This window comes from Chenopodium album, chromosome 17 (assembly GCF_948465745.1).
Source record: "Chenopodium album chromosome 17, dcCheAlbu1.1, whole genome shotgun sequence".
Classification (NCBI taxonomy): domain Eukaryota; kingdom Viridiplantae; phylum Streptophyta; class Magnoliopsida; order Caryophyllales; family Amaranthaceae; genus Chenopodium; species Chenopodium album.
In genome coordinates this window covers 46,077,392-46,102,650 of record NC_137850.1, presented here as the reverse complement: position 1 = coordinate 46,102,650, position 25,259 = coordinate 46,077,392, and the positions used below count along the sequence as shown (strand labels likewise).

The following is a 25,259-nucleotide window of genomic DNA, read 5'->3' as shown; positions in this document are numbered from 1 at the left end:
GAGGGTCGGGAAAGAAATCAGAGTATCAGACATAAAGCAAAACATTTTGCCTCTTCCTTTGTGCCTCGTCTCTCTTATCGGTATTCCTTCTGTCTCTATTTATTTGCTCTATTTTTCATATGTGAATGTTCTTTAAAGATTGTTCCATGTCTTAAATGTCTATAGGGACCACTATTTTTACTCTCACAAAAACCCACTTTATGCCCCACCACTTTTCTCTCTCATCAATTTACTCAACCAAAACTTAATAAACTAAAAAATGGACATGGGACAAACAATTAAGAATGGAGGGAGTATCTATTAAGGAAACAACAGAACTAAATTAGACCCAAAATACAATAAAACCGGATTATTCGATATTATTTGACTCTTAGTTTTTATTTTACAAAACTTTATTGACTTAATATATGAATGATTAGTGAATATGAAATAACGGTATATTGATAGGACTCTAATGGATTTGATAATTTTGAGTTCGTTCTACTTATAAGCTCCAAAGAGATATTGTAGGTAATATTAAGACCTTGTTCACTTCACCTTAAAAAAAAATAATATTCAGTAAAAATAAGTTCAGTTCAGTTCAGTAAAATTAATTTCAGTTCAGCAAAAATAATTTCAGTTCAGTAAAATTAATTTCACTTCAGTAAAAATAATTTAAGTTCAGCAAAAATAATTTCAATTCAGTAAAAATAATTTCAGTTCAATAAAAATAAGGTGAAGTGAACGGAGCCTAATAGCACTCGTCTATATATTGAGTATGAGGTAGTGTTTTCTCTCAGTCTTTTTTCGATGTGAAACAATATATAGGTATGGGTCCAATCATTATTCAAAAGTTTTCAAAAATTGTACATGAATACATAATAGATTTATCTATTATCCAGGAGATAAAATAAAGAACTTTACTTTTGTATAATACTCCATATGTGATAATGATAATGTTTGAAGCTTAAGAAATTATTGTTCACAAAGGCACTTTTAAATTTTAATATTGCAAGGAGGATACATTACAAAGTGTCCTAATCCTTGCAAATTGGAAGATAATCATTTGCTTAAAAAGGATCAATTTTCTAGGTAAAAAATAATATTTATGGAAAGCAATCAATCTATATGCAACAATTTACAAGTAAGGAAGATATGATACAAAGATAAGATATGACACTTAGCCAAATTACAACTAAGCAAGCATTATCTTACTGTCCTTAATCAAAGAAATCTCTATCTTTAAATGTATATATTTCTTGTCTCTCTTTCAACCAAATGCATTTTCTTCTTTCGCTTTATTAAGAATTGTATTGAATGTGTAGATAAAAATAAAATGAGATAAATCTCTTACGATAAATCAAAAAATGAAAATAAAACAATTGTTAAGAGACAGATAGAGTAAAAATGAGACAATCGTTAAGAGACGAGATAGAGTAAAAACAGCCCGTACAGTCAAAAGCTAACCCCAATCTCTCATCACAAGCACCAACCAATACAGCAATAAGCAACAGCCAGAGGGCCATAGTCCCATGCACTGTCGGTTTCTGAACAATAATAAATACCCCTCATTTTTCCCAAAACCCAATTAAATTACGCCAAAAATGCCATAAAATCAACAAGACCCACCCACTTTTTCATACCTACACAAAGTTTCACATGGACCCTTTTCATTTTCACTCTTTTCTTCTTCTTTTTCTTTGTTTTTCTCTTCTTTTTTTAGGTTCTTTTGGTACATTTCTTGAACATGAAAAGCCTAAAGATAGTAAATTTTGGAAACCAACTAGAAGATTATTGTTGGAAAATGAAGAAATTAGGCCTCTTAAGATTATGTTTAAAGATGGTGCTAGGAATTGGACTGATGCTCTTCCTATTGGTAATGGTCGTCTTGGAGCTATGATTCATGGTGGGATTATTTCTGAGGTTATTAATCTCAATGGTATGTTATGTTATGTTTTACTTCACTCTTTTTTCCTTGTACTTGCATTTTGGTTCGATAATGTTGTAATTTCTTTTGTCTCTAAATAATACGCCACATCTGATTTGGAGTCGGGTTGGTTTAACTAGTGTAACATATAGATTATAGATTCTTAACTATTTTGACTTATTGGGTAAATACCGTAAATTAGAAAGTGACTTATTATTTTGGACGTACATAAATAGAAATGTGGTATATGGAGTATTAATTTGTGCAATGGGGGTTTAATTAGTGTGTTTAAGTGGTAAGATCTAGCATTGTGATTTAAAAAAATGTCTGTATTTTTCTTTACAAGATTGGAGTTTCATCTTCTTCATTTTGGAACTACTATCAGGTGATTCTATGTTGAAGGAAATAAGGAATGTGTTATTCTGTAATAAAATTAAATATAAATTAATTACATTATAAAAATTCATTAGTGGGTGGTGTCATAGATACGGCATAGATATAATTAATTATTGTACTAGTAGATACTTTATGTCACAAAACAAGCCAAAAAATAATTGCAACTATTGCTGAATGTAGCTGCATTTTGTCTCTGAATATGTACCTGACCAAGATTTATCTATCCAATGGCCCAATTCCTTGATTTGCTCAAAGGATGAATAATTGAATTGGTTGTTTATGTGTATTATATGCTTGATATCTCTATCTCCTATCTCCATTTCTTAATGTTCGCCCCATGTTTTCTTAAGTGTTGTATTGAGTTAGGAGGTAGTTTTATCCTTTTGAATTGGGGTAGAAAATAAAGTACACGGTATCATGTTAACTATAAAAAAAAAAAAAATGGGGCAAACTTTAAGGAATAAATAAAAAAGGAAATTGAGGCAATCTTCAAGAGACGAAGAAAGTATTAGGTAAATGATTTCAAGATAAACTTGCTTCCTAAGGGGAAAACTAGAATTATTTACTCATCTCCAAGTTTGATTCTTGTCTATGCTATGCATCCCAAATTTCCTAGTGTTTAACTAACATTGCTATGCTGGATTGGGTACTAATAATGGGTACACATAGCTATTCCTTTGTCATTTGTGGTGTATATAGGCCCTCCAGATCTTTATGTTTAAGACTTAGATATTAGTGTGAAATAGGCAGGGCAACAAATGACTTAAAATAGGTTCCCGCCTTAGTCGGGTAAGTTGGGGTTGAATATACAGTCTTACACTTAAGATAACATATCGGCTTAATTTGAATTGTAAGAATTTGATGTCATCTTTGGAGGTGGGACTTCAGGTTTTTGAGTATGAATGAAGAGTCTGAGTAACAACGTTAGTTTGGTTCTGATGTTGAAATTTGAAACTGAACAAATCAATTGCTCAAACAAGAACCTTGTTTATGATCTGTAGAGGACACACTTTGGACCGGCATTCCCAGGGACTATACAAATTCAAGTGCTCCAGAGGCACTGGCAACTGTGAGAAAGCTCGTCGACAAAGGAAACTATTCTGAAGCTACTGCTGTGGCAGACAAGGAGCTTTCCGGAGAACCATCTGATGTATGTTCCTCCATTCCTTTCTTTAGCTATTTCTTGTGAATAATGGAACTTAAGCTTGTTAACATCAATTTAGTGTAAAATAAGGCTATACTCATCTTATGTATGTTCAATATTTGGCTAATGCTCATCTTAGAAGAATGATTGTGAGTTACCCTAAGGAATACCCTCCTTTAGCGCTGTTAGTCTTGGACAGCCTTATTTTTTCTATGCTTGCCTCCAGAAACAGCTCTGATTACGCAGGATTAATTCTAAAACTAATAATGTTAAGCATCCTTCATCCCCTAGATTTGGCTAGTATTTGAACATGAACTATCAAACTTTAATTTATGCATGTTTGCTTAAGATACATCTTATTAACATGAAATGATTGTTGCAATATCGTAATACAAAGATTCTAATCAAACAGTATGCTTATTATATATGTAGGTTTACCAACTTTTGGGTGATCTCAAACTGGACTTCCATGAACATAATTCTACTCATAATTACCAAAGAGAGCTAGATCTGAATACTGCAACTGTTACTGTGAATTACTCACTTGGTGATGTGAAGTTCACGAGGGAACATTTTGCATCAAATCCCGATCAAGTGATTGTGACCAAGATCTCATCCAGTAAAAAGGGCTCCCTCTCCTTTACAGTGTCTTTGGATAGCAAAATGCATCATCATTCCTACACTGACGACAAAAACCAGATCATTATGGAGGGAAGTTGCCGTGGTAAAAGGATACCACCAAAAATATATGAAGTTGACGACTCTCCAAAGGGAATCCAGTTCTGTATGGTTCTCAATCTACAAATTGGTGGTGATAGTGGGGTTATACACAATATAGAGGATCAGAAATTCAGAGTTGAAAATGCAGATTTTGCAATAGTTCGTCTGGTGGCATCATCTTCATTTGATGGACCATTCACTAAACCTTCAGATTCCTTGAAAAATCCAACCTCAGAGGCTCTAAAAAGGATGAACTCAATTAGTAATCTTTCATACTCTGCTCTCTATACCCGTCATTTAGATGACTATCAGAAACTCTTTCACCGTGTCTCACTTCAGCTGTCGAAAAGTAGCAAGACTGCTAATAAAGAAAATGAAGCAGTTCCTACTGCAGAGAGGATAAGATCATTTAAGACTGATGAAGATCCATCTTTGGTGGAGCTATTGTTTCAGTATGGTCGATACTTGTTGATTTCTAGCTCTCGGCCAGGAACTCAGCCTGCAAATCTGCAAGGAATATGGAATAAGGATATTGAGCCACCATGGGATGGTGCTCCTCATACGAATATTAATCTTCAGATGAACTACTGGCCTTCTCTTCCTTGCAACCTTCATGAGTTGCAGGAGCCATTGATTGATTTTATGTCTTTCCTTGCAGCCAATGGTAAAAAAACCGCCAGCATAAACTACGAAGCTAGTGGGTGGGTTTTGCACCAAGTGACTGATATTTGGGCAAAGACATCACCTGATAGAGGGCAAGCAGTTTGGGCATTGTGGCCAATGGGTGGGGCTTGGCTTTCTACTCACTTGTGGGAACAATATACTTATACCATGGACAAAAACTTCCTTAAAACCAAAGCTTACCCTTTACTTGAAGGAGCAGCATCTTTTTTGTTAGACTGGTGGATTGAAGGAAAAGATGGGTATCTACGAAGTAACCCTTCAACTTCTCCCGAGCATATGTTTACTGCTCCGAATGGTAAGCAAGCAAGTGTGAGCTATTCATCAACCATGGATGTTGCAATAACTAAAGAAGTTTTTGCTATAATTGTTTCTGCTGCTGAGGAACTGGGGAGATCTGGAGATGATCTTATCAAGAAAGTTCTAAAGGCTCAGGCAAGACTGCCACCTTACAGAATAGCTCGGGATGGTACACTTCTGGAATGGGCACAAGATTTTGTGGACCCTGACCCGCATCACAGACATGTATCACACTTATTTGGAATATACCCAGGTCATACAATAACACCTGAGGAGAATCCAGATCTTTGTAAAGCTGCAAATTATAGTCTTTACAAACGAACAGAAGATGGCCCTGGATGGTCTACTGTGTGGAAAGCTACACTGTGGGCGAATCTGCGTAACAGTGAGCATGCATATCGGATGGTCAAGCATTTGTTCAACTTGGTAGACCCTGATCGAGAAGCAGACTTTGAAGGAGGGCTTTACAGCAACTTATTTTCAGCACACCCTCCGTTTCAGATAGATGCAAATTTTGGTTTTTCTGCTGCTGTATCAGAAATGCTAGTTCAGAGCACTCTAAAAGATCTCTACTTGTTGCCTGCGCTTCCAAGGGATAAATGGCCAACTGGTTGTGTCAAAGGACTGAAGGCTCGAGGTGGTTTGACAGTCAATATTTGTTGGAGCGAAGGAGAGTTATATGAAGTCGGGCTTTGGTCAGATGACACCTCTTCTATCAAGAGATTGCACTATAAAGGTACTACTGTTACAACACAGATTTCTTCCGGTAAAGTCTACAGTTTTGACAGGCGATTAAAGTGCCTAAGCATACTTTCTCGTAAGTAGTAAGTAGATTTCTTCCATCATAATCAACACATATAGATGCAGGGAAGAAGCTCTAGCATTAAGGCCAAGGGAATTATTCATTTTGCTACTATTCTTGTTAATTCTTTCAAGGAACATAGTTCCTCATTACTGATGCTTACGTTGATGTAGAAATTTTGTATCATCAACTTCTATCTTGAAAGCAATGATAAATTATTGATCAGGAGCATTAACAATGAATCGTAAATTAAGTGATTCATGTTTACAAACAATATTAACTTGGGTGGAATGAAGCAGAATTCCACATCCAATGTAATGGTTGTCATTCGTGTACGTTTACAGTAGCAGTTTTTCAGACAATTATAGGTCCTCTGTTTACAAATTCGGCCATATCTTTAGCTTGTCATTCTTTGCCCCTAAGATAGATGAGCAGATCATTCGTAAATTGTGGTAACTAAGGTCAGATTATACTTGAAGCAGTTGAAGGAGCAAGGGTGAGTTGTTTTTTCTAATAGAGGTGACAGGTGAGTGAAGAAAATTAGTGGTATAATTAACAGTGGATGGGTCCTTTGATCACATATAGCAATCAATCATTGAACAAATTTCATAACTAAATATAATTTTGAAGGTAATCTAAAAATGATGGATATGCATTAAATAATATTCAAGCCAAATGACATGTAATTATAAGGACTGTTGTAGACCCATAATGTTAGTTGAACAACTAAAAATAATTACTCTCAGTTTATGAAGCAAATACATTGATTATGACCACCTTTGACATTATTACATGAATGACAATGATCATTTTACATTCTGCAAGGATAAATAGAAGTCTTAAAGACCAGAAATCTCACAAAAGAAATTAACAAATTAGTATGACAACATAACCGTTTAAGAGGACAACTCACAAAAATTATAAGAGGATGACAAGTGAGGCAAGTTAGATATTATCCAAAATCTATCTAGTTTATTAACATGAGACAACTATGAAAGTTTTTTTAACAAATGTAACATTTCCGATACAGAACAATTTGACATCCAAAATAACAATCTTATCGGTACTCTAATGTAATTCGCTCTTCTTTTACATGTTACATAATCACATGGATCAAGTGGTGCATCCCTACTACGGCTACTAGTATATTTCACCTTATCCAGTATGACCAACCCGTATGGTGCATTCTCAAAACTCAAATCTAAGACAATTGGTTAAATTAGAATAACTTTCTTACTAGGTGATCCAAACAATTGTTACTGTTGTTGATACGTACACATAAGTAGCAAAGCATAATCTATGCTTATTATATTTTTCAAAATTTAAAAAAAAAAAATGGCTTGAATGTATTCATTTTTATAGTTATAATGTCTAACAAAGAGATAATGGGACCATTAGAAAGAAGGGAATGCAAGTTGCATTGCAATCAAACTAAACCAAAAATCCTCTCAAGTTCATTTTCCAAAACGTGGAAGGAAATCAATGCAGCTAGATGCGTCCCTTTCACGAAAGATATTATCTTAACCACTTCCTTGAGGCATCATCACTAGCTACTATATCACACACTTAATATGGCCCATGCAGATTGCTGATATATGTATAGCTTATTTTCAAAAACTTTACGTGAGGTGAAATTAAACACGTAATCCTTATACATACGAAGTGTAAAGTTAATATGAAGTGCAAAGTTAATACGAAGTGTAAAGTAAATAGGGGCTAGAAAAGTAAACAGAATACGAATAAATTTAAGTTTACGTATACATTTTATAAATATGATTCTCATCCAATCATCCAAAAATTGGTTTTATTACATTGCAAGAGGGTATGTAACTACGCAACCAACAACATGAGTTGTGCCTTTTTCTTAGCTCAAGGAATAAAATTTGTCATTTAACACTCAGATTTTGGGAACAAGAAGAGATAGGGTTTGTGCAAAGCCGCAAATAGTTTCACATAATTATACATGTTTACATACTACATTATTGTAACATCAGCAAACTACTACACAGACCATGAGACCAATATAAGCATGATTTACATCAAAGTTATCCTAACAATTCATAAATATTAAATTACCGAAAAACAGTTAAGAATTTCCAGTAAAAAGTTCTCAAATTTTGGTGGACAAATTATGTCATTCACAAGCTCCAAAAACTAAACATTATTCATGAAGCAAAGGACCACATCACTAGAATATCAACTCCATAATTCAAAATATAAACAAACCAAAAAAAAACCCAATTATGTTATGCCAAAGGGGCAATATATTATATTAGACCCACCTTAGAATATTTTGCATTATTGATTATCATAGCATGGATCCTCTCCAACTCTCTCTTCTTCTTCCTCTATGTCTTTTCCTATCTTTTTCTCTTTTGATATTGGGTCATTTTGGGGCGATGGAGGAACACGGTGATTGGGGAGTGGCAAGGAAGCCATGGGAGAAAGAATTATGGAAACCTTCAACAAGTTTGGTAATGGGAGATGAAGAAAGTAGGCCTCTTAAAATTATCTTCAAAAGGCCAGCTAGAAATTGGACTGATGCTCTTCCTATTGGTAATGGACGTTTTGGTGCTATGGTACATGGTGGTGTTTCATCTGAGATTATTAATTTAAATGGTATGTCATAATTTGCTCTTAATAGCATTTTCATTCTTTAAGAATTAGCGGTAAAATAACAGCATATTCACAAATTTAACATTTACATATATACTTGAACATATTTTATGTCATCATTAGTAATGTTGGCCTTGTAAGATGTTCAAAACATGCATACATCAACAAAAAGTATATTCAATTAAAATGGATAGTCAAAGTATTGTAACATAGATTTGGTCTGTCATAGTGTGATAGAAGTTTAAACATGACTAAACAAACCTTGATGCATTGCACAGATGACACACTTTGGACCGGCATCCCAGGAAACTACACAGATCCAAATGCTCCAAAGGCGCTAGCAAATGTGAGAAAGCTCGTCGATGCAGGAAAATATTCGGAAGCTACTGCTTTAGCAGACAAGGAGCTCTCAGGAAATTCATCTGATGTAAGTTCCTCTTCCAGAGCTATTGCTGTTAAATGTAAAGAAAAAAAAGTGTTAACTCGCTTTGAGACAAAAGGATTATCTTCCACTAAGCATAGTTTATAACTTATAATGCTGAGGTTGTAATTTATTGTTAAGTTTGTTACATGTGAAGGCTTACCAACTTTTGGGCGATCTCATACTGGACTTTGAAGACCACAATTCTACACACATTGAACACATGTACCATAGGGAGCTAGACCTGGATACTGCAACTGTTACAGTGAGATACTCTGTTGGTGATGTAGAGTTCACAAGGGAACACTTCGCTTCAAATCCTGATCAGGTGATTGTGACCAAGATCTCGTCGAGTAAACAAGGTGCTCTCTCCTTCATAGCCTCTTTGGATAGCAAATTGGATCATCATTCTTACACTAATGACAAAAACCAGATCATTATGGAAGGGAGTTGCTCCGGCTATCCAAAGGGAATTCAGTTTTCTTTGGTTCTTAATTTGCAAATAAGTGGTGTAGGAGGTATAATACATCATCTAGAAGGACAGAAAATAAGAGTAGAAAAGGCAGATTCTGCAGTCATACTTTTAATGGCATCATCTTCATTTAATGGGCCATTCACTAAACCTTCAGATTCAAAGAAAAACCCGACTTCAGAAGCTCTCAGTAGGATGAATTCGGTATATAACATCCCATACTCCACTCTTTATGCCCGTCATCTGGATGACTATCAGAAACTATTTCACCGTGTTTCACTTCAGCTATCAAAAATCAGCAAGGCAGACGAAAAAATTTCTACAGCAGAGAGAGTGCAATCATTTCAGACTGATGAAGATCCTTCTTTGGTGGAACTGTTATTTCAGTATGGTCGATATTTGTTAATTTCTAGTCCGAGACCAGGAACTCAGCCTGCAAATCTGCAAGGGATATGGAGTAAGGATGTCTATCCACCTTGGAACGGAGCTCCTCATCTGAATATCAATCTACAGATGAACTACTGGCTTTCACTTTCTTGCAACCTTCATGAGTTACAAGAACCAGTGTTTGATTACTTGTCTGCCCTTGCAATTAATGGGAAGAAAACCGCAAGTGTAAACTACAAAGCTAGTGGTTGGGTTGCACACCAAGTGTCTGATATATGGGCAAAAACATCGCCTGATAGCGGGCAAGCAGTCTGGGCCTTGTGGCCGATGGGTGGGGCTTGGCTTTCGACCCACTTATGGGAACATTATACCTATACAATGGATAAGAACTTTCTAGAAAACAAGGCATACCCATTACTAGAAGGTGTAGCTTCATTTTTGTTGGATTGGTGGATAGAAGGAAAAGATGGCTACTTAGAAACTAATCCTTCAACTTCCCCTGAACATACATTTACAGCATCAGATGGTAAGACTGCAAGTGTGAGCTATTCGTCAACCATGGATGTGGCTATAACTAAAGAAGTCTTTTCCATAATTGTTTCTGCTGCTGAAGCATTGGGAAGAACTGGAGATAGTCTTGTCAGAAATGTTTTACAGGCTCAGGCAAAACTACCACCTTATAGAATCGCTAAGGATGGCTCTCTAATGGAATGGGCTCAAGATTTCGAGAACCCTGATCCACATCATAGACATGTATCACACTTGTTTGGTATATTTCCGGGGCATTCGATAACTCCAGAGGAAAATCCTGATCTTTGCAAAGCTGCAAATTACAGTCTTTATAAACGAGGAGAAGAGGGTCCTGGGTGGTCTACGGTGTGGAAAGCTGCACTGTGGGCACATCTGCGTAGCAGTGAGCATGCTTACCGGATGGTCAAGCATTTGTTTGACTTGGTGGATCCTGACCGTGAGGGCAGCTACGAAGGAGGGCTTTATAGTAATTTGTTCGGGGCACACCCGCCTTTTCAAATTGATGCAAATTTCGGATTTTCTGCTGCTATAGCAGAAATGCTTGTTCAGAGCACTGTAAAAGATCTTTACTTGTTGCCCACACTTCCAAGAGACAAATGGACTAACGGTTGTGTCAAAGGATTGCGGGCTCGGGGCGGCGTGACAGTTAATATATGCTGGACTGATGGAGATCTGCATGAAGTTGGTCTTTGGTCAAATGGGTCTAATTCTGTGAAGAGACTAAATTATAGAGGTACTACAGTCATGGCAAACATCTTACCTGGTACAGTATACACATTTGATAGGAAATTGAGATGTGTGAACACACAATCTCTCCTATAATTCTTTCTTTTATACATACAGAAAGGAATCAACCCTGATCAGGGTCTTCATTTTTCTACTGCTTGCTGAAAGCTGATTCTTCAGAGTGCCACTTCTCATTTCTGATGTTCATGAGATATACATATAATATATATGATTTTTTTTACCTCTATCCTCAAAGAACTATTGATTCCGAATTACTAAAAGCAATAAGCACAAAATTATTTTCCTCTTTCATTCTCTCCAAATTGAAGTATGAAACTATGGAACATCAGAAAAGGAAGATTGATACAGCAATTGATAAGAATATCTATGAATTATCAGGAAAAAGGAGATTATTATCTCCTATACTGGAGTTAAAATCTCTAAATATACTAAAAGGAGTCCAGATAATGTCCATAGAGATTACTTGCCTATCAGCTAAATAAATCACTCAAGCCTGTCAGAAGCACTGTTAATTAACATAATTTCACAGTAAAGCAGGAAAAAAAATCTCAAGAGCTTGTGATTTTTGGGGGGCTGGTTGCAAAACAGCCAGCTAGAACATAGTATTGCAGATAAATCATGTAAATTCTCTGATGTATACAAGTATAATGGAAAACTTTCCAGTCTCAAAATCACCTGAAAACTAGAGAACTCTGAAAATCAAAGATGTTAGTTATCTTGATGGTGGGGTTGGTCATTATCAGCTTCATCAGCTCCATAATCTACCCATGGAAGCAATGATTCAAATAACACAACCAACGGACTGCGATCAGCCAACTCGCGTGGGGCACGAACCTGCACATTGGCACCCTGGTCCTGATTTTCTACCATCTCTCTCATCCTTGGGTCAAGCACCATGAAATTTTGCAGGTTTTCAGGTGGCATGGTGGCTACAGTATCGGAGAATTCTGAAACCATCAAATGTCCATACCTGAAAAGTAAGGAGAGAATATAAGGGAAAATCATTGCAAGAAAAAAACATAAAATTTGTATCTAAACCACAAAGATGGTTCAAACATGGTAGTGCTATGATTAATCAATTACAGATGACTCGGAAATCAAATGTCGCATAATATTTCAGCATAAGATGTAATTTCTTTGTTAATTTTCTAACTCCCTATATATGCCACCAGCATGGGACTGTATGCTCCAAATTCAGATAAATATGGCCAGAAACCTCAACAGTCTCATTTGCACAATTTATATCATGATCAAAATAAATACCATTGAAATGTTGAAAATCACTTTTAAAAATAACCAGAAACAAAACTCATGAGAGAGAGAGAGAGAGAGAGAAAGAGAGATTATTATATTTAGGGGGAGGGGGAGGTGAACCAGGTGGTCATTAAGTCACGGGCTCACAAACCAATTTCTTTCATTATTATAAGACTTACTCATTCTTGTCTGAGGGAAACGCTTCTTTTCTAACACAAGCCCATGTATTGGCTTCACTTGAATCATGCTTCAGAGATTCAATCACACCTAGAGCAGCATCCTTCAACAACTTCTGCACGTCAGGCAGCCTCCAAATGATGTAACTTCTCTCAATATATATCCTGATTAGGTGATCCAAAGATGGAATTCCTGTATCTTCAGATTTGAAGAAAGGATTTTTCGTTATGGTTGTCCATGCCTGGTCTTTTAAGGGAACCTTATCCACTAGCCTCCTAAGAACTGGAGGGTGAAGCATCAAAGCCTGCTTCATCAGACCAGATGAAGTCTCTATGTCTTGCAAATTCTTACCATCCTTGGCAGTCGAGTCATGCTCAAGAAACAACCGACAAATGGCAAGAGAATAAGCAAAGTTTGGAAAGTTCCATAAAGAGTTGTCACTTTGATACTCATCAGAAAATTGTTCTAACCATGCATATTCTTCTGCCCTCAGGGAGAAGTAATCAATACAGAACATCGCACCCATGGGATCTGCAGGATCAAGTGAAAGTAGTAATTTGCAGACTTCTAAAGCAGATCGATGACAACCACGCCTGTCTAAGTTCTTCATGTGACCAAAAAGTGTAGAAAACAACGGCTTGTTTGTTTCATGGGTATATTCCAGTCGGCAATCTCCCTGCAAGGGACTGAACATAGGATGCCATGCACACTCCAAAGCATACAAACATTTAGCAATAGCATCTGCTGCCATTTGATGTTCACCTGTAAATCTAAAGTAATCTGCCAATGTCATAAGTGACTCCACATGGTAAGGATGGTGCATCAAAATGCTTGCCACACCATTCAGATCATGGGTTGCCTTGGCAGCTTCAAAAGCCCTTTGAATGTGGCTGTACGAAGCTGAGTGCACATATCTACATCATACAAGGAAATAAGAGTAAAGAACTACAAAATCATAGCAACATATTACAATTTTCTGCTACTTATTCTGAAGCATAAAGCCATAAACATTAAAACGTCAAAGCAGAACACCTCATTAATTGTTCAAAATTTTAAAAAAATTCCTGGAACCTGGCTCATAAGTTTTAGCTGAATCTGCGATAAAAACGCCAAATCATAATATTTCGCAGTATAACTTGGAAGTTGTAACTGAACCACTGGTAAAAGGGTTTAGTATTAATATTGTCAAGGCAATATACGAAAATGAGTTGTTTTTCAGAGTAGGAGATGTATTCCTCTCCTCATGAGAGGACATAGGTATTAAATTCCAACTAATAATAGGTGAAACAAGTTTGCCACCAAAATTGATCTACAAATTTATTTCTGATACAAAAGGTTTTACAGACCCTAAGTGCATCAAGCATCCATCTTCCCTTTATAGAGAAAAGATACACCCTCCCCATGCCCACCTTTATCAACAATCTATCACCCAAAGGCAGCAAGCTGCAGCACAGAAACCAACACAATATGTTCAAATCCTACAATGGCAAATTGACTAAATTCACATTACTTGGTTAAAGATATTGTGTAGCTATTAATTATGGAGAAGGGAACGGAGATAGCAACAGCACAAAAGAAGGGAACGGAGATTATGGAGACTCAACAAGCAACTAAATTGTAACATAATGCAGTAAAGCATTTTATGAATATGACAAATAAAAAAGATATTTACCTAAAGTAATTGTTCCCGTCTTTAGTCTCTAAAAGCTCCATTGAAAGAGACCCATCCCATCGCGGCCAGTGATCATTTGGGGAGACAAGAATACACTTTTTGTGGCTGTACAATCCACGTCTTCCACCACGCACTTGCCTAGAAGTGCTGCCTTGATTAGCGTTCTCAAACGAGCTCACTACCTTTGAACCAAATATTCTTCGTAGCTCATATTCAGCATTCAAGAACTTAGGATCCACCTTCAGAATGGAGGATTTGAACTGTTTAATAACAGTATCACGAGCTCTGACATTCTTACTGGAACTAGCTTCAGGAGCAGAATCAATATCAAGAGATAAAGCTTCTATATCAACCTCCACAGACTTTTTAGATCGATCAGCATTTGAGAGTGAAACCTCTTTATTTTTCTTCTTTTTCTTTTTCTTAGATTTCTTATTAGATGCTGGAACAGTAGGGGCATAGCTTCTCACAACAGATCCCGAATCATTGATCTTATCATCCAAGGCATCATCTATGGCACTGGACTCATCTTCCTGCAGCGGTAATAGAGAAAAAAGTCAAATGATTGAAGAACAGTAAATCATAAATTCATGCTACCAACTGCTGAGGAGACAAAAAGTGCTTCTTATATGCAGTTGGTAAAAAGTCCAAGCACAGGGACTAAGGAAGTAATTCTCCTTTTTCCAGTAGTGATCTTATTCTTCTACATGAGATAGACAGATGGATCTTTCATCTCATGAAAAGAACTTTGTTATCTAAACGTTTATTCAACGTGCAGCAAAGAAACAGAACCTGGTCATTCTCATGGTCATCATCATCATCATTGAGGAGATCAAATGGATTTTTAGGTTGAGCATCAGAGTCAGATTCATCATCATCAAGTTCCTCCTGCAGCTCTTCTGCAATAACATCACCCTCTTGTTTCTGACTTTGCTCTTGTTCCTTCAAAACTTTTCTTAATAGCCGACCAGACATATTCCCTGGATAATATAGAATTATAGAATAGGTCAATGCTATCAAGCAAGTAAAAAAGAAAGGGTGAAAGGAATTGGCAAAGATATATAGCATCTTGCAAAAAGAGTAAGCAACACAACGATCTTTTTAGATGCCAGTAATTAGTGCCTCAAAATTACTATGGTTTAAAGAGAGATTAAGGCTGCGGGAAAAATGAAGGACTTAAGAGTCAAGACTCAACTTCATTTTCCATCTTTCAGACACCTAAACATTCAATTTTAAGTGGCTGATGAAAGATATTTCGATATACATAAGCAATATACCAATATTCAGCCTTCAGAAAGGAGAAAAACTTTACAAAAACCAACCGCTAAACACAGGAAAAGATTTTATCCTCAAAGGAAGCAGCAAATGCTTCTCCATATCTCATTGACATGCCATACAAAATCAACAAGACATGTTTACCATCCTTGTTCATTACATGGAAGCAAATAGGCAATGCCAGATTCTAATTCATCCAGACTCTGGTATCACTACTGCCACAGACAAGTACAACCTCATTTATCACATGGGACGCAATGTAAGACCATGTTAGATACCTAAGTGTGTTATACTTCAATAAAGTGATGAAACTAAAATGTAATTCGTATTATACTTCGGTACTTCCCCTCCAGGCTCCAGTTACCTTAGTCACTACATAGCTTGAATTAAACCTTGCAAAACATCTAATTCCAAAGTCAAGCAATGTTAAACCTCCATTTATCCCCAATGTCACTCAAAAGACCAAACTACAACGCTTAAATACCAACACATCAATTTTACAGCATAAAAAAATCGCCTTGTCAGATCAATTTCCATGTTCGATTCAAACCCGAGTTACATGGCTGGAATTTAGCTTTGTTTTAAGAACTTTTGATAGGTTTTCAAGAATTCAATCGTATTTTGGACCACAGCTCGCCACAAAACAGAAATAATACAATGTAAAGTTCAATGCAGGAATTCTCTTCCAAAACCCTCAAAATACAATTGCTCAATTGGGTACATCTTATTAAAAAAACCCACAAAAATCACACTCATATATTGCAAAAACACTTCAAAATTATTAGAAAAACCTTAAAATTAAGTAATTAACTGAAATTAATACCTTACCTGGAGATTAAGATTATCCCACCTTGGAATTAATGTGGGGAAAAAGCAATTTCAACTGCGGAACAAGAAAAAGAGCATAATACAGTTAATTTTTCAATAAATTCGTTAAATTTGGGGTTTAATGCCAATAAAATTTATAGCAGAAGATATGACAAGAATTAGAGAGGAGTAGGATTGACTTGCCTGAACCCAGAAAATGGATAAACAAGAAGAAATGATCAAGAATCTCAAGATTTTAGATGATGGGTAAGTAATTCGAAGATTATGGATGAACGAAAATATAAAAATTGAAAACGAAGGTGTTTTCAGCTGTAGTGAGTCGGCGACGCCGAGGCCTCGAGACAAATGTTGCGAAGAAAAATATGATTACCACGATATTTTTTTTTTTTTTTTGAGACGTCAAAATGATCTGAATACTTTCTGCGCATTTTTTTGTGACTTGAAAAATGTAGCACGCAAGTCGAGGCGTTTATGATCGTTAAATGTCAATGTCAACCTCGACTTAAGCTTTTAATTACCAAAAATGATCTCTTGAACTATAATTGAGCAATAATCGCATCTCGAAAATCGAAGCAATTCTTTGTATGCAAACTAAGGCAATTCCCTACACACAAATGGAGATATTTATGGGTTATTTTGTCGATAAAAGGTAAAATGTGAAAAAATATGCTACTCTCATGAGTTTAATGCCGGAAAAATTGAGTCAACAACTAAAATCCGGCGAGTGGTACTTTCTCACAAAAATAAGCCTTAATAGGTAAGCTTTAACAACTTTTTTTTAAGGCAGTTTCTCGCAAAAATCAAATTTATAAGGTTGTTTTCAACAAATTTTCCTTTTTTTTTAGATTATAATCAAGTCTCGAGTCATTGTTAGATATGGTGACAAATTTTCATCATGCACTCATGCTCCTTAATGGTAACAAATTGGCAATTGCTTATGTAATGTAACGTGTGGTAGAGTTATGGATGAGCAAGACAAGAGAGAAATTACAAAATCTTTCAATCTTAGCCAAAGTAGTGAGCAAGTTGTCATGTGCTACAGTCTCCCTGATGCCCTGACACAATAAGTCTCATATGAGGCAACTTCCCTATGTTTTTTTTTTTTTTTGGTGTTCCACCCGGTTCACCCTTTGGGCTAATCCGGATTCGGGGATCAGTTCTGGGTGATTAGGTTTCTGTCCCCTCCCAATTGCTGTTGCGGAGGATCGAACACGGGTCCTCCCTACCAAGTGTAGTCCCAATCACCACTACACCAACAACCAACTGGTAGGGCAACCTCCCTATGTCTGTGTGCCTTATTGATACATGTGTTTGTGATGCAAGTTAGTGTCATCATTACGTGTTGTTTCCTCTATTTATTAGCTTATTACGCATATGAGAATGACCAATGTAGATCGAGCCTCGAGGATTAACCACATAGGATCTACCATATCGTCTACCAATCCTACAACCGCGAGATTAAACACATCTCTACTTCGTGCTCCGTGTAATACCCAATTCTCCGTTCTCTCTCAATTAAACATCTTTCTCCACCAAAACCCTTGCAAAACCCTTGCAAAACCCTTTTGCTTGTCAATACTCAACATACACACCAACAAAAATGGCTGCAAGATTTGGTTCATTGTCAAGGTCTTTCATGTCTTCTGCTCGAACTACCACTCTCCGTTCACCACCATCTCTCCTCCGTCCTCCTCCTATCTCCTCCCCTCGCCTCCGCCCTCGCCGCCCCTCCTTCGCTCCTTCCAGGTCTCCCTCAATTCCCTTTTCTCTCTCTTCCTTTTCACCACTATTTTCATCCACATTTTACTTAATGATTATTATGTTGCTCTATTTTGGTTCAATTTATTTAATTTGCTGAAATGACTTATGGGTATTTTTTGAAATTGAATTTTGATTTAATCCCTGAAATGTAGATCTTTGAATAAGGATTTTGTATTAGTTGGGTTAATATAATGTTAGTTAGTTGACTATGTAGCAGATAGTTGAAGGGTGAACATAAATTATTGTCTTGGTTGTTATTTATTGTATCTTAGAATCAATGTAGGTTCAATTTTGAGTGTGTGATTCATATGTAAATGTGTATGATTCCTGGGAACTTTGTTGCAATTAATTTGGATTTCTAAAAATGTGATCTTTGAATAAGGATGTCGTTTTATTAATGCATCTGATATTCAGAGGCTAAATGCAACATCTTTGATTTGCTGGTTGAATTATTATATCTAATGATCAATGTTGTTTAATTTTGTGTTTCTAAATTGAATTGTAACTTTATTTGTTTGTAGAAACTTTGGAGAATTAGGATGCACGCAGTCATTGCTTCCTTTCAGCTGTGCTGCAACTTTGCCTGGACGCCTATCTACTGAATTGCGAGTATCCGAACTCTTCCATGGTACCTTTTGCCGTTCTTGTCAGGATCGCTAGTAGTTAATTTGTGAGTCCATTTCTAGGACAATTTTTTTTTTTTTTGTGATAATTGCCATGCTATCAAATTAACATCCAATTTATATGTACTTTGTGTGTTAATTGAAACAACATTAATATTACACTATGCTGTTTAGACCAGTAAAGAATTCAGAGAATAAGATAACTTAGTTATCATTGCTTATTTACTTTCGTCTTTATGCTGGATTTGGTTGTTGAGAATTGTTGTGATTGGGAATTATAGGGAATAATGGAGAGGATGGGTGATGTTGCTTGGAAGCGTCGATCATCGAAAGGACAGAGGTGCTGCGTCTTTAGGTTATTATCTTCTTTTGATTTTGCTCCCCAGCATTTAACGTGTTTAAATTACTATTTATTTTTTCCTGGATTACTCTTGGCTATTAATTGTATCAAATTTGAAATCATTACAAAACAGAATTTGTTAAAGGAAAAACAATTATAGCTGATTACTTGAGATTGATGACTTCCTGCCAGAAAACAGGAAAGAAGGCTATATATTTATGGACATTCTCACTGTTGTTAAAGACATTATGCCTTTGTTTTATGTTTGTTTGCTTCAAGCATATCTTAGCTATCTGTCTCACAGTTTAATGCAAGACTGCAGACTTCTACACATTACTTTTCCTTAATCCGTAAATAGTTACCTATTGTATGCTTTGAACTTCTCATTGCTCGGATTAATACTGTTTTTTCCATTTTCACAGTTTTATGCTTAATCGTGTTTTACTTCTCAATGTATACTTCACCTTGGATGTGGAATATTTTTATATATGATTCTTGATTCATCCTTATATTTATAACCCTATTATATGGACATTTATATGATATATATTTTGTTGGAGTTTCTTGTTGAAACCTATAATGCCCGTAATTCTTCTCTCTTTTACCGGTTCAGTTCAGATCCCTTGGTGATGTCAATATTTATTGCCTTACTTCTTTGCAAATTAGTGGTCTGGTATTGTGTTGGACGAATAACCAACTTGGCAACTGGAGTATGAAAAGTAGGTGTGTTGAGGATTGTATGAGTTATAGCAAGTCAATACACTAGCTTTTTTGGATTTGGTGTGCCATGCAATATTGGTACTTCTATCTTCTGAAGAGGACATGTTTACTCAAACCTAGCTACAAGTTAGTTACTTTAGAGTCTTGAACTTGGGTTTGATTGAAAAGCCACAAGCATATTTCTAGAAAGTATAGTGACTTAGCTATATCCTGCTTTCTACAAGATGAAGATCTTTTGCATCAGTTCAAACTACTAGAAATTTCTCCCTCCAATCATCATGGAAATTTTCATAGGTGTCTTGAAGGATTAAGCTAATTCAAGCTTGGGGTTGAGCAGGCATACCCTACTTAACTAGATCCATTACGTAATCTTTTTTTCGGAGGTTAGCCGGGTTGCCTTGCCATGTAAATATACTATTTATGTCGAAATGTCGAGTAATAATAAGGAAACGTTTCAATGTAATGATTATAGTTGGTTGGAGAGAGTTATAGCAGTGAGGCAATCATCTTTTAATCATGTTGGACGATATACCCTTAAAAACTAACAATACCTTTTCCTAGCATATTTGAATACTTCTTCTGTTCTTCATCACTTAATTCTTTTCACTCTTTCATTCCCCAAAATGCCTTATGGGCACAAGCCCCAATGATGCCTTCTCTCTCTCTCTCTCTCCCCCTCTCTCTCCTAGAGCTGCATTTAATATTTGTCCCCAATCTAACTGAGATACTCATTTAAAGTAGAGGGAGTTTGTAAAAGAGTTACATCCTCTTCCACAATTCCACATAGAACCTATTTCTCACACCTTAACCAATGCCCCCTTCCCATCTCATCCTTTGGCATCATACACTGCTCTCCACAATGTTTTCCTCATGTCTTTCCCTTCTCTGTTCCACTCATTCTTGTCCCTTTAATATCTTTTCCTCCCTTTTTACCCCCATTTGTCACCAATCTCAACACCACAATAATTTCATGTTGTATATCTCACTTCTCACCTAATACCTGTGACTCTGTGTGCTCCTTTATTTTAGCCTACTACACGTGAGTCCACACTTGAAGAACATTATGGTAAAAAGCTTTATTTTCAACTTTCTGGAGGCTATAATCTTCCACCATCACCACAGCTTTTCCACCACAGATTCAGTGGTAGTTGGGGCCTCTGTGGGTGAAGGGTTATTAGGAGAAAGGTACAATAATTCAGTGTTGGAACATCTTGTCTTTGATTTGTGTAAAGATGGAGTAACAATGATGGAAAGTTAAATATGAGGATATCTAAAGGTGTGCAAATTAGCCAATCGGAAAGGATAAAGCACACAGTTGCTTATGAATCACTAACCTATGTTTGTTTTAAGAATGAAAGATTTTACCAAATAAACCTTGGTAAGTTTTTACCTCAGTGGGCCATGGTAAATTAAAAGATGGGGGGGGGGGGGGGGGGACAACATTGATAAGCTATTAAAACAACTCTTGTACCCGAAAGCACACATGTACATGTCGAGACTTGTCATGTATTTAATCTTGTGAGATGGTTGAGAACTTTATAGGTTTTGTTAGACTTCTGGTTTTGTAATTTTATTCATTGTCCGTTTTGGGTGGCAATTCAGGTCAATGGACCAGGCTCAAGTTTAGTTTCAGGTTGTGTCCCTAAAAAAAAAGGTTAAATGTGGTTCAGGTTTCTCTCAGTAACTCTAGTTCGGGTTAGGTCAAGCCAATTCTATTTCTTCTGTTGCCAACACCTAGAGTCTTTCCCGGATCACAAGAGTCCTTCCTCCTCCCCATATTTTTCAAGACATACATTGTAAATTTACAAGTACCACTGGGAGTTTCTTGATTGTTTTTAACTTTTATTACTCTAATTTTTCAAAAAAAAACTTTTTCCTTTGGTTCTTGGCAAATTGAACAATGATTTGGAAATGGTAGGGGACCATTTACATGCACTTGTCTTGTATCTTGTGGCATTCTATCCTTTGCAGAATAGATTTAAAGGAGTGTCAGAAAATAAAGGGATGTGTAAAATGCCTTCAAGGGTGTTTGTATTCTTCTTACTATAATCAGAAATCCTATTTGATTCTTATACTATGATTATACTATGATTTGAATATCTTTTCAGGTAAGCTTGCTGCCCGTAATATTTGGGCTTTGACTTATCCCAAAAATGACAGTAATTATCCCATGCTACATGCCAAAAAGTAGTGCTTGTTGATTTTCAATAGATGGCGCCCACTTTCTAACTATTTGCCTTGAGCACCAGCCTATGGTCCTAAGCTCCATCTCTGGAATGAGAACACAGCTGTTGTCAGTTTGTTTGTTTTTGTTTTTGTTTTTTTGTCTAGCAAGTTCTATCTGGATGAGTGGATGACTGGATCCTGTCACCAGAATCAGATTTTCAATTATGAGAGATCAAACATTCTGGATGCAACAGAGCCACTCTAAAATCAAGAGAACTTTGTTTTCGTTCCACCTCACCCCATTTTTCCTCTACCCCCCCTTCCCCCTGGCACTTGGCTACAATCCACTAACCATGCTAGTGGTATATGTTGGAGTAGATTTAGCCATTTTCCAACTCTTGGACCTGTAATAGGGCCTAATCACTAGTGTCAAACGCAGAGCCTTATGCAGGCATCCTAACAATGTTATCCTCGGCACTATTGTGGATGGGCTGGTTAAGGTCCAGTGATCTTTGTCTATGTGAGCACTCATGTTACATCCTTTCTTACTCTTTGCTGTGAAAGTGTGAAGCCTTTGATATTGAGGGGCACTTTGACTTGTATTGATGCTTGCGACTGTTTCTCTGTACATAAATACATAAAACCATCAAGGGCTAAATCAAACAAATTATCTTTGCTCTGCTTCTTCCCCCTTGCATGTCAGCCAAGGGTCTAGTTAAACAGGCTCCTCACGATACCCTTTGTTACGGAATAGGTGAGAGCCTTGTGAAATGTTGGTAGAACTTATAGTGTGACATGGTACCAGTCCCTGTGCTCTGGGATATGAGAAGCTGTTTAAAGTTTTGATTTTGCAAATTGACGTTCTCTTTGTCCTAAGAATGAGGCCAATCTTGCTGAAAAGTAGTTCATTTTTTTTTTGACACTTATCTTTAGTTCTGTTTAGGATGAGGTGAGTTCATCCTCTTTTGTTTAAAGCTGTTCTTGTGGTGTGTAAAAGGATAAAGATAAAGTGAAAAGGGGGAGTCTTTTAGTGTAGAACTTGCTCAAGTCCAGATTTGAGTTTTTTGGTTTGAGGCTATTGTATAGCTGAAGTCATGTGTTACATTCCAACTTCCAAGGGTCCAAGAATAAATATACTTTAAGATAACTCGAGGGCATGGTATTTTAGGCTCTAGCACACCTGTTAACGCACCCCTTTGGTTTGTTTTTAGATTAAACATATTTCATGCTAAATGGAATTTGAGTTGTACTTTAATAGTATTAAACTATTAATTATGTAGAAGCTGGACCCTATCTGGGGTTTATGATGATCAACTTAAAACAAATTTCTGATTCTGATGTTGCTGTTACATTTCAGGTACATAACAAGATATGGATCAGCTCATCCAAAGCTGATAGTCTCCTCACTTACAAGTGGGTGTACTGTATGCAATATTGACCTTGGAACCCTTTTTGGTTGGCACATTATAAAATCAACTCAACTCATGAAGATCCATATCTTTTTAGAAAACTGTAGGACCCTGCCGCTGTCCTGTTTCTTTTTGACACATGTTTTCTGCTCTATATTAGATCTTGCTATTAATTTCCTGTGGCCATACGCTTTGATTTTTATTCTCAGTTCCATCCTGAGCTTCTGTTTGTGGTGCCTTTTTGGGATGATATACAAGTATCTTTCTTAACCACTTCAAAGGGCTCTTATCTGGATGCCACTGGATCAGACCAACTTGTTCATAATAATATAGTCCTCTGTTTTTTTCATGCTTGGCTTTTACTAGATATTTCTTTGTTTTGCGGTGTATACGCTGCGGGATAGGAGTCATCACTCACAGGAATCATTCACATGACTGATAATCTGATGTAAATCAGGTAAATGATCTCATTGCTAGGGGAGAGAGAAGAGGGGATAATTTTGTTGGGTGGGTATGAGTAGCAATGTTAGATACAAAGTAAAGAGAAAAAAGTCTTGAGGACACCCCCAAAGTGGCATAGTATAACTGTAACATAGCCAATTATCCCTGGAATGGAGACAGTTAATTTTGTTTTCTTGAAGACCTATGCTGAAGATGTTGGGATGTTTTAGCTTCAAAATGAGATACTGTTCCTATGTGACCTACTGATTAGCTGTGATGAAAAGAAAGGTTTGATCCACCGTATTTGGTGAATATCGGTGAGTGCGGAGCTCCATTAGTAGAAACCGAAAAATTGTTTGTCACTGCAGGAGAAGAAAAGTGGATCAATATAGCTTTAGGCAAACTGCATCCAACAACTCCCTTAAATCCTAGGGGAGGAGAAAATAATAACCTTAGGAAATCTAATGCTATATATAGTATGATTGCAAAAATCCTGGGTTATAATTGTAGAAATTGTGTGTGTATGTGATTGTATTAATTATTAATATTGTCTATTAATTATTTTTTATTATTAATCATTATTATTTAGTAATATTATTTAATAATTAATATTATTTATTACTCCGTATATTATTATTATTTATTATATTATTATACTTTATTAATATTATTATTTATTATATATTAATATTAATTAATATTAGAAATAATATTATTATTTGTTATTAATTTTATTATTTGATATTTATTTTTAATTATTAATCATTAATTATTAATTATTATCTATTATATTATTATTAATAATTATTTTTTAATTACTATTTATTATTATTATATATTTAGTATGTTATTTTTTATTTATTTATTATAATATTATTATTTTTTTTAATATTATTAATATTTATTATTATTATTTATTAAATAAATATTATTGTATTATTTTTTATTATTATACTTATACTATTAATTATTATTATTTATTATATCAATATTAAATATTATTTATTTATTATAATATTAATAAATAATAATTTATGTTATCATTATTATAATTATTAATCTCAATTTGATTTAATTCAATTCAATTCAGGTTAGGTCCATTAAATTTAGTTCAGTTCAGTTCAGTTTAATTCAGCCCAAAAGAACAAGGCGTAAGTCATTTTGTTGCTTTGTATGAAAGGTAGACATGTAGCAAGGAAATATGGTATGTGAAACTATAAAAGTTGAAGAGAACTTCAAATGACCAAAATAGCTATTGTGCATATAACTTTTTTTTTTCTTTTTTAATGTAAGGGAGCATATAACTCATTATGCTCTACATAAGTACATGGTGCACAAAGAAAAAAAATTCGTATATTAAAAATTTCTTCAAAAAAAACTTATGATGTTAATTGCTTATATCCCTCCATGTTGTATAAACAATATTTTTTTATTTTTAATTTTTTTTATATAGGGATATAAATCTGTGAA

At 35.7% G+C, this 25,259-nt stretch overlaps 3 protein-coding genes and 1 long non-coding RNA gene across 8 annotated transcripts; 3 read left to right on the top strand and 1 right to left on the bottom strand.

Annotated features, from left to right (window-relative positions):
* Positions 1-1,555: 1,555 nt before the first annotated feature.
* LOC145588212 (alpha-L-fucosidase 2-like) lies at positions 1,556-6,187 on the top strand. The gene is made up of 3 exons (XM_081644859.1): positions 1,556-1,918; positions 3,304-3,452; positions 3,879-6,187. The coding sequence occupies exons 1-3, from the start codon at positions 1,639-1,641 to the stop codon at positions 5,970-5,972; spliced, it is 2,523 nt and encodes an 840-aa protein (XP_081500985.1). The 5' UTR covers positions 1,556-1,638; the 3' UTR covers positions 5,973-6,187.
* Positions 6,188-7,830: 1,643 nt separating this feature from the next.
* Positions 7,831-11,412, top strand: LOC145589909 (alpha-L-fucosidase 2-like). Its single transcript, XM_081646613.1, has 3 exons — positions 7,831-8,568; positions 8,844-8,992; positions 9,144-11,412. Exons 1-3 carry the CDS (start codon positions 8,265-8,267, stop codon positions 11,196-11,198), a joined length of 2,508 nt encoding a protein of 835 aa, XP_081502739.1. The 5' UTR covers positions 7,831-8,264; the 3' UTR covers positions 11,199-11,412.
* A 133-nt stretch (positions 11,413-11,545) lies between these two features.
* Positions 11,546-16,725, bottom strand: LOC145589910 (uncharacterized). 2 transcript variants are annotated; one of them, XM_081646616.1, is made up of 6 exons: positions 16,513-16,725; positions 16,325-16,384; positions 15,019-15,206; positions 14,227-14,759; positions 12,557-13,468; positions 11,546-12,093 (listed from the first exon to the last, which is right to left on the bottom strand). In XM_081646616.1, the coding sequence occupies exons 3-6, from the start codon at positions 15,199-15,201 to the stop codon at positions 11,832-11,834; spliced, it is 1,890 nt and encodes a 629-aa protein (XP_081502742.1). In that variant the 5' UTR covers positions 15,202-15,206; positions 16,325-16,384; positions 16,513-16,725; the 3' UTR covers positions 11,546-11,831. The 2 variants fall into 2 exon arrangements, with proteins under 2 accessions (XP_081502742.1, XP_081502741.1); XM_081646615.1 differs by having other exon boundaries at positions 16,330-16,384.
* Positions 16,726-17,730: 1,005 nt separating this feature from the next.
* Positions 17,731-23,621, top strand: LOC145588211 (uncharacterized). Of its 4 annotated transcripts, none has more exons than XR_014101560.1 (4): positions 17,731-18,075; positions 18,612-18,718; positions 18,995-19,053; positions 23,297-23,621. It is a non-coding gene; the product is annotated as an uncharacterized LOC145588211 (long non-coding RNA). The 4 variants fall into 4 exon arrangements; XR_014101559.1 differs by having other exon boundaries at positions 18,995-19,068; XR_014101562.1 differs by having other exon boundaries at positions 18,612-18,760.
* Positions 23,622-25,259: the final 1,638 nt, after the last annotated feature.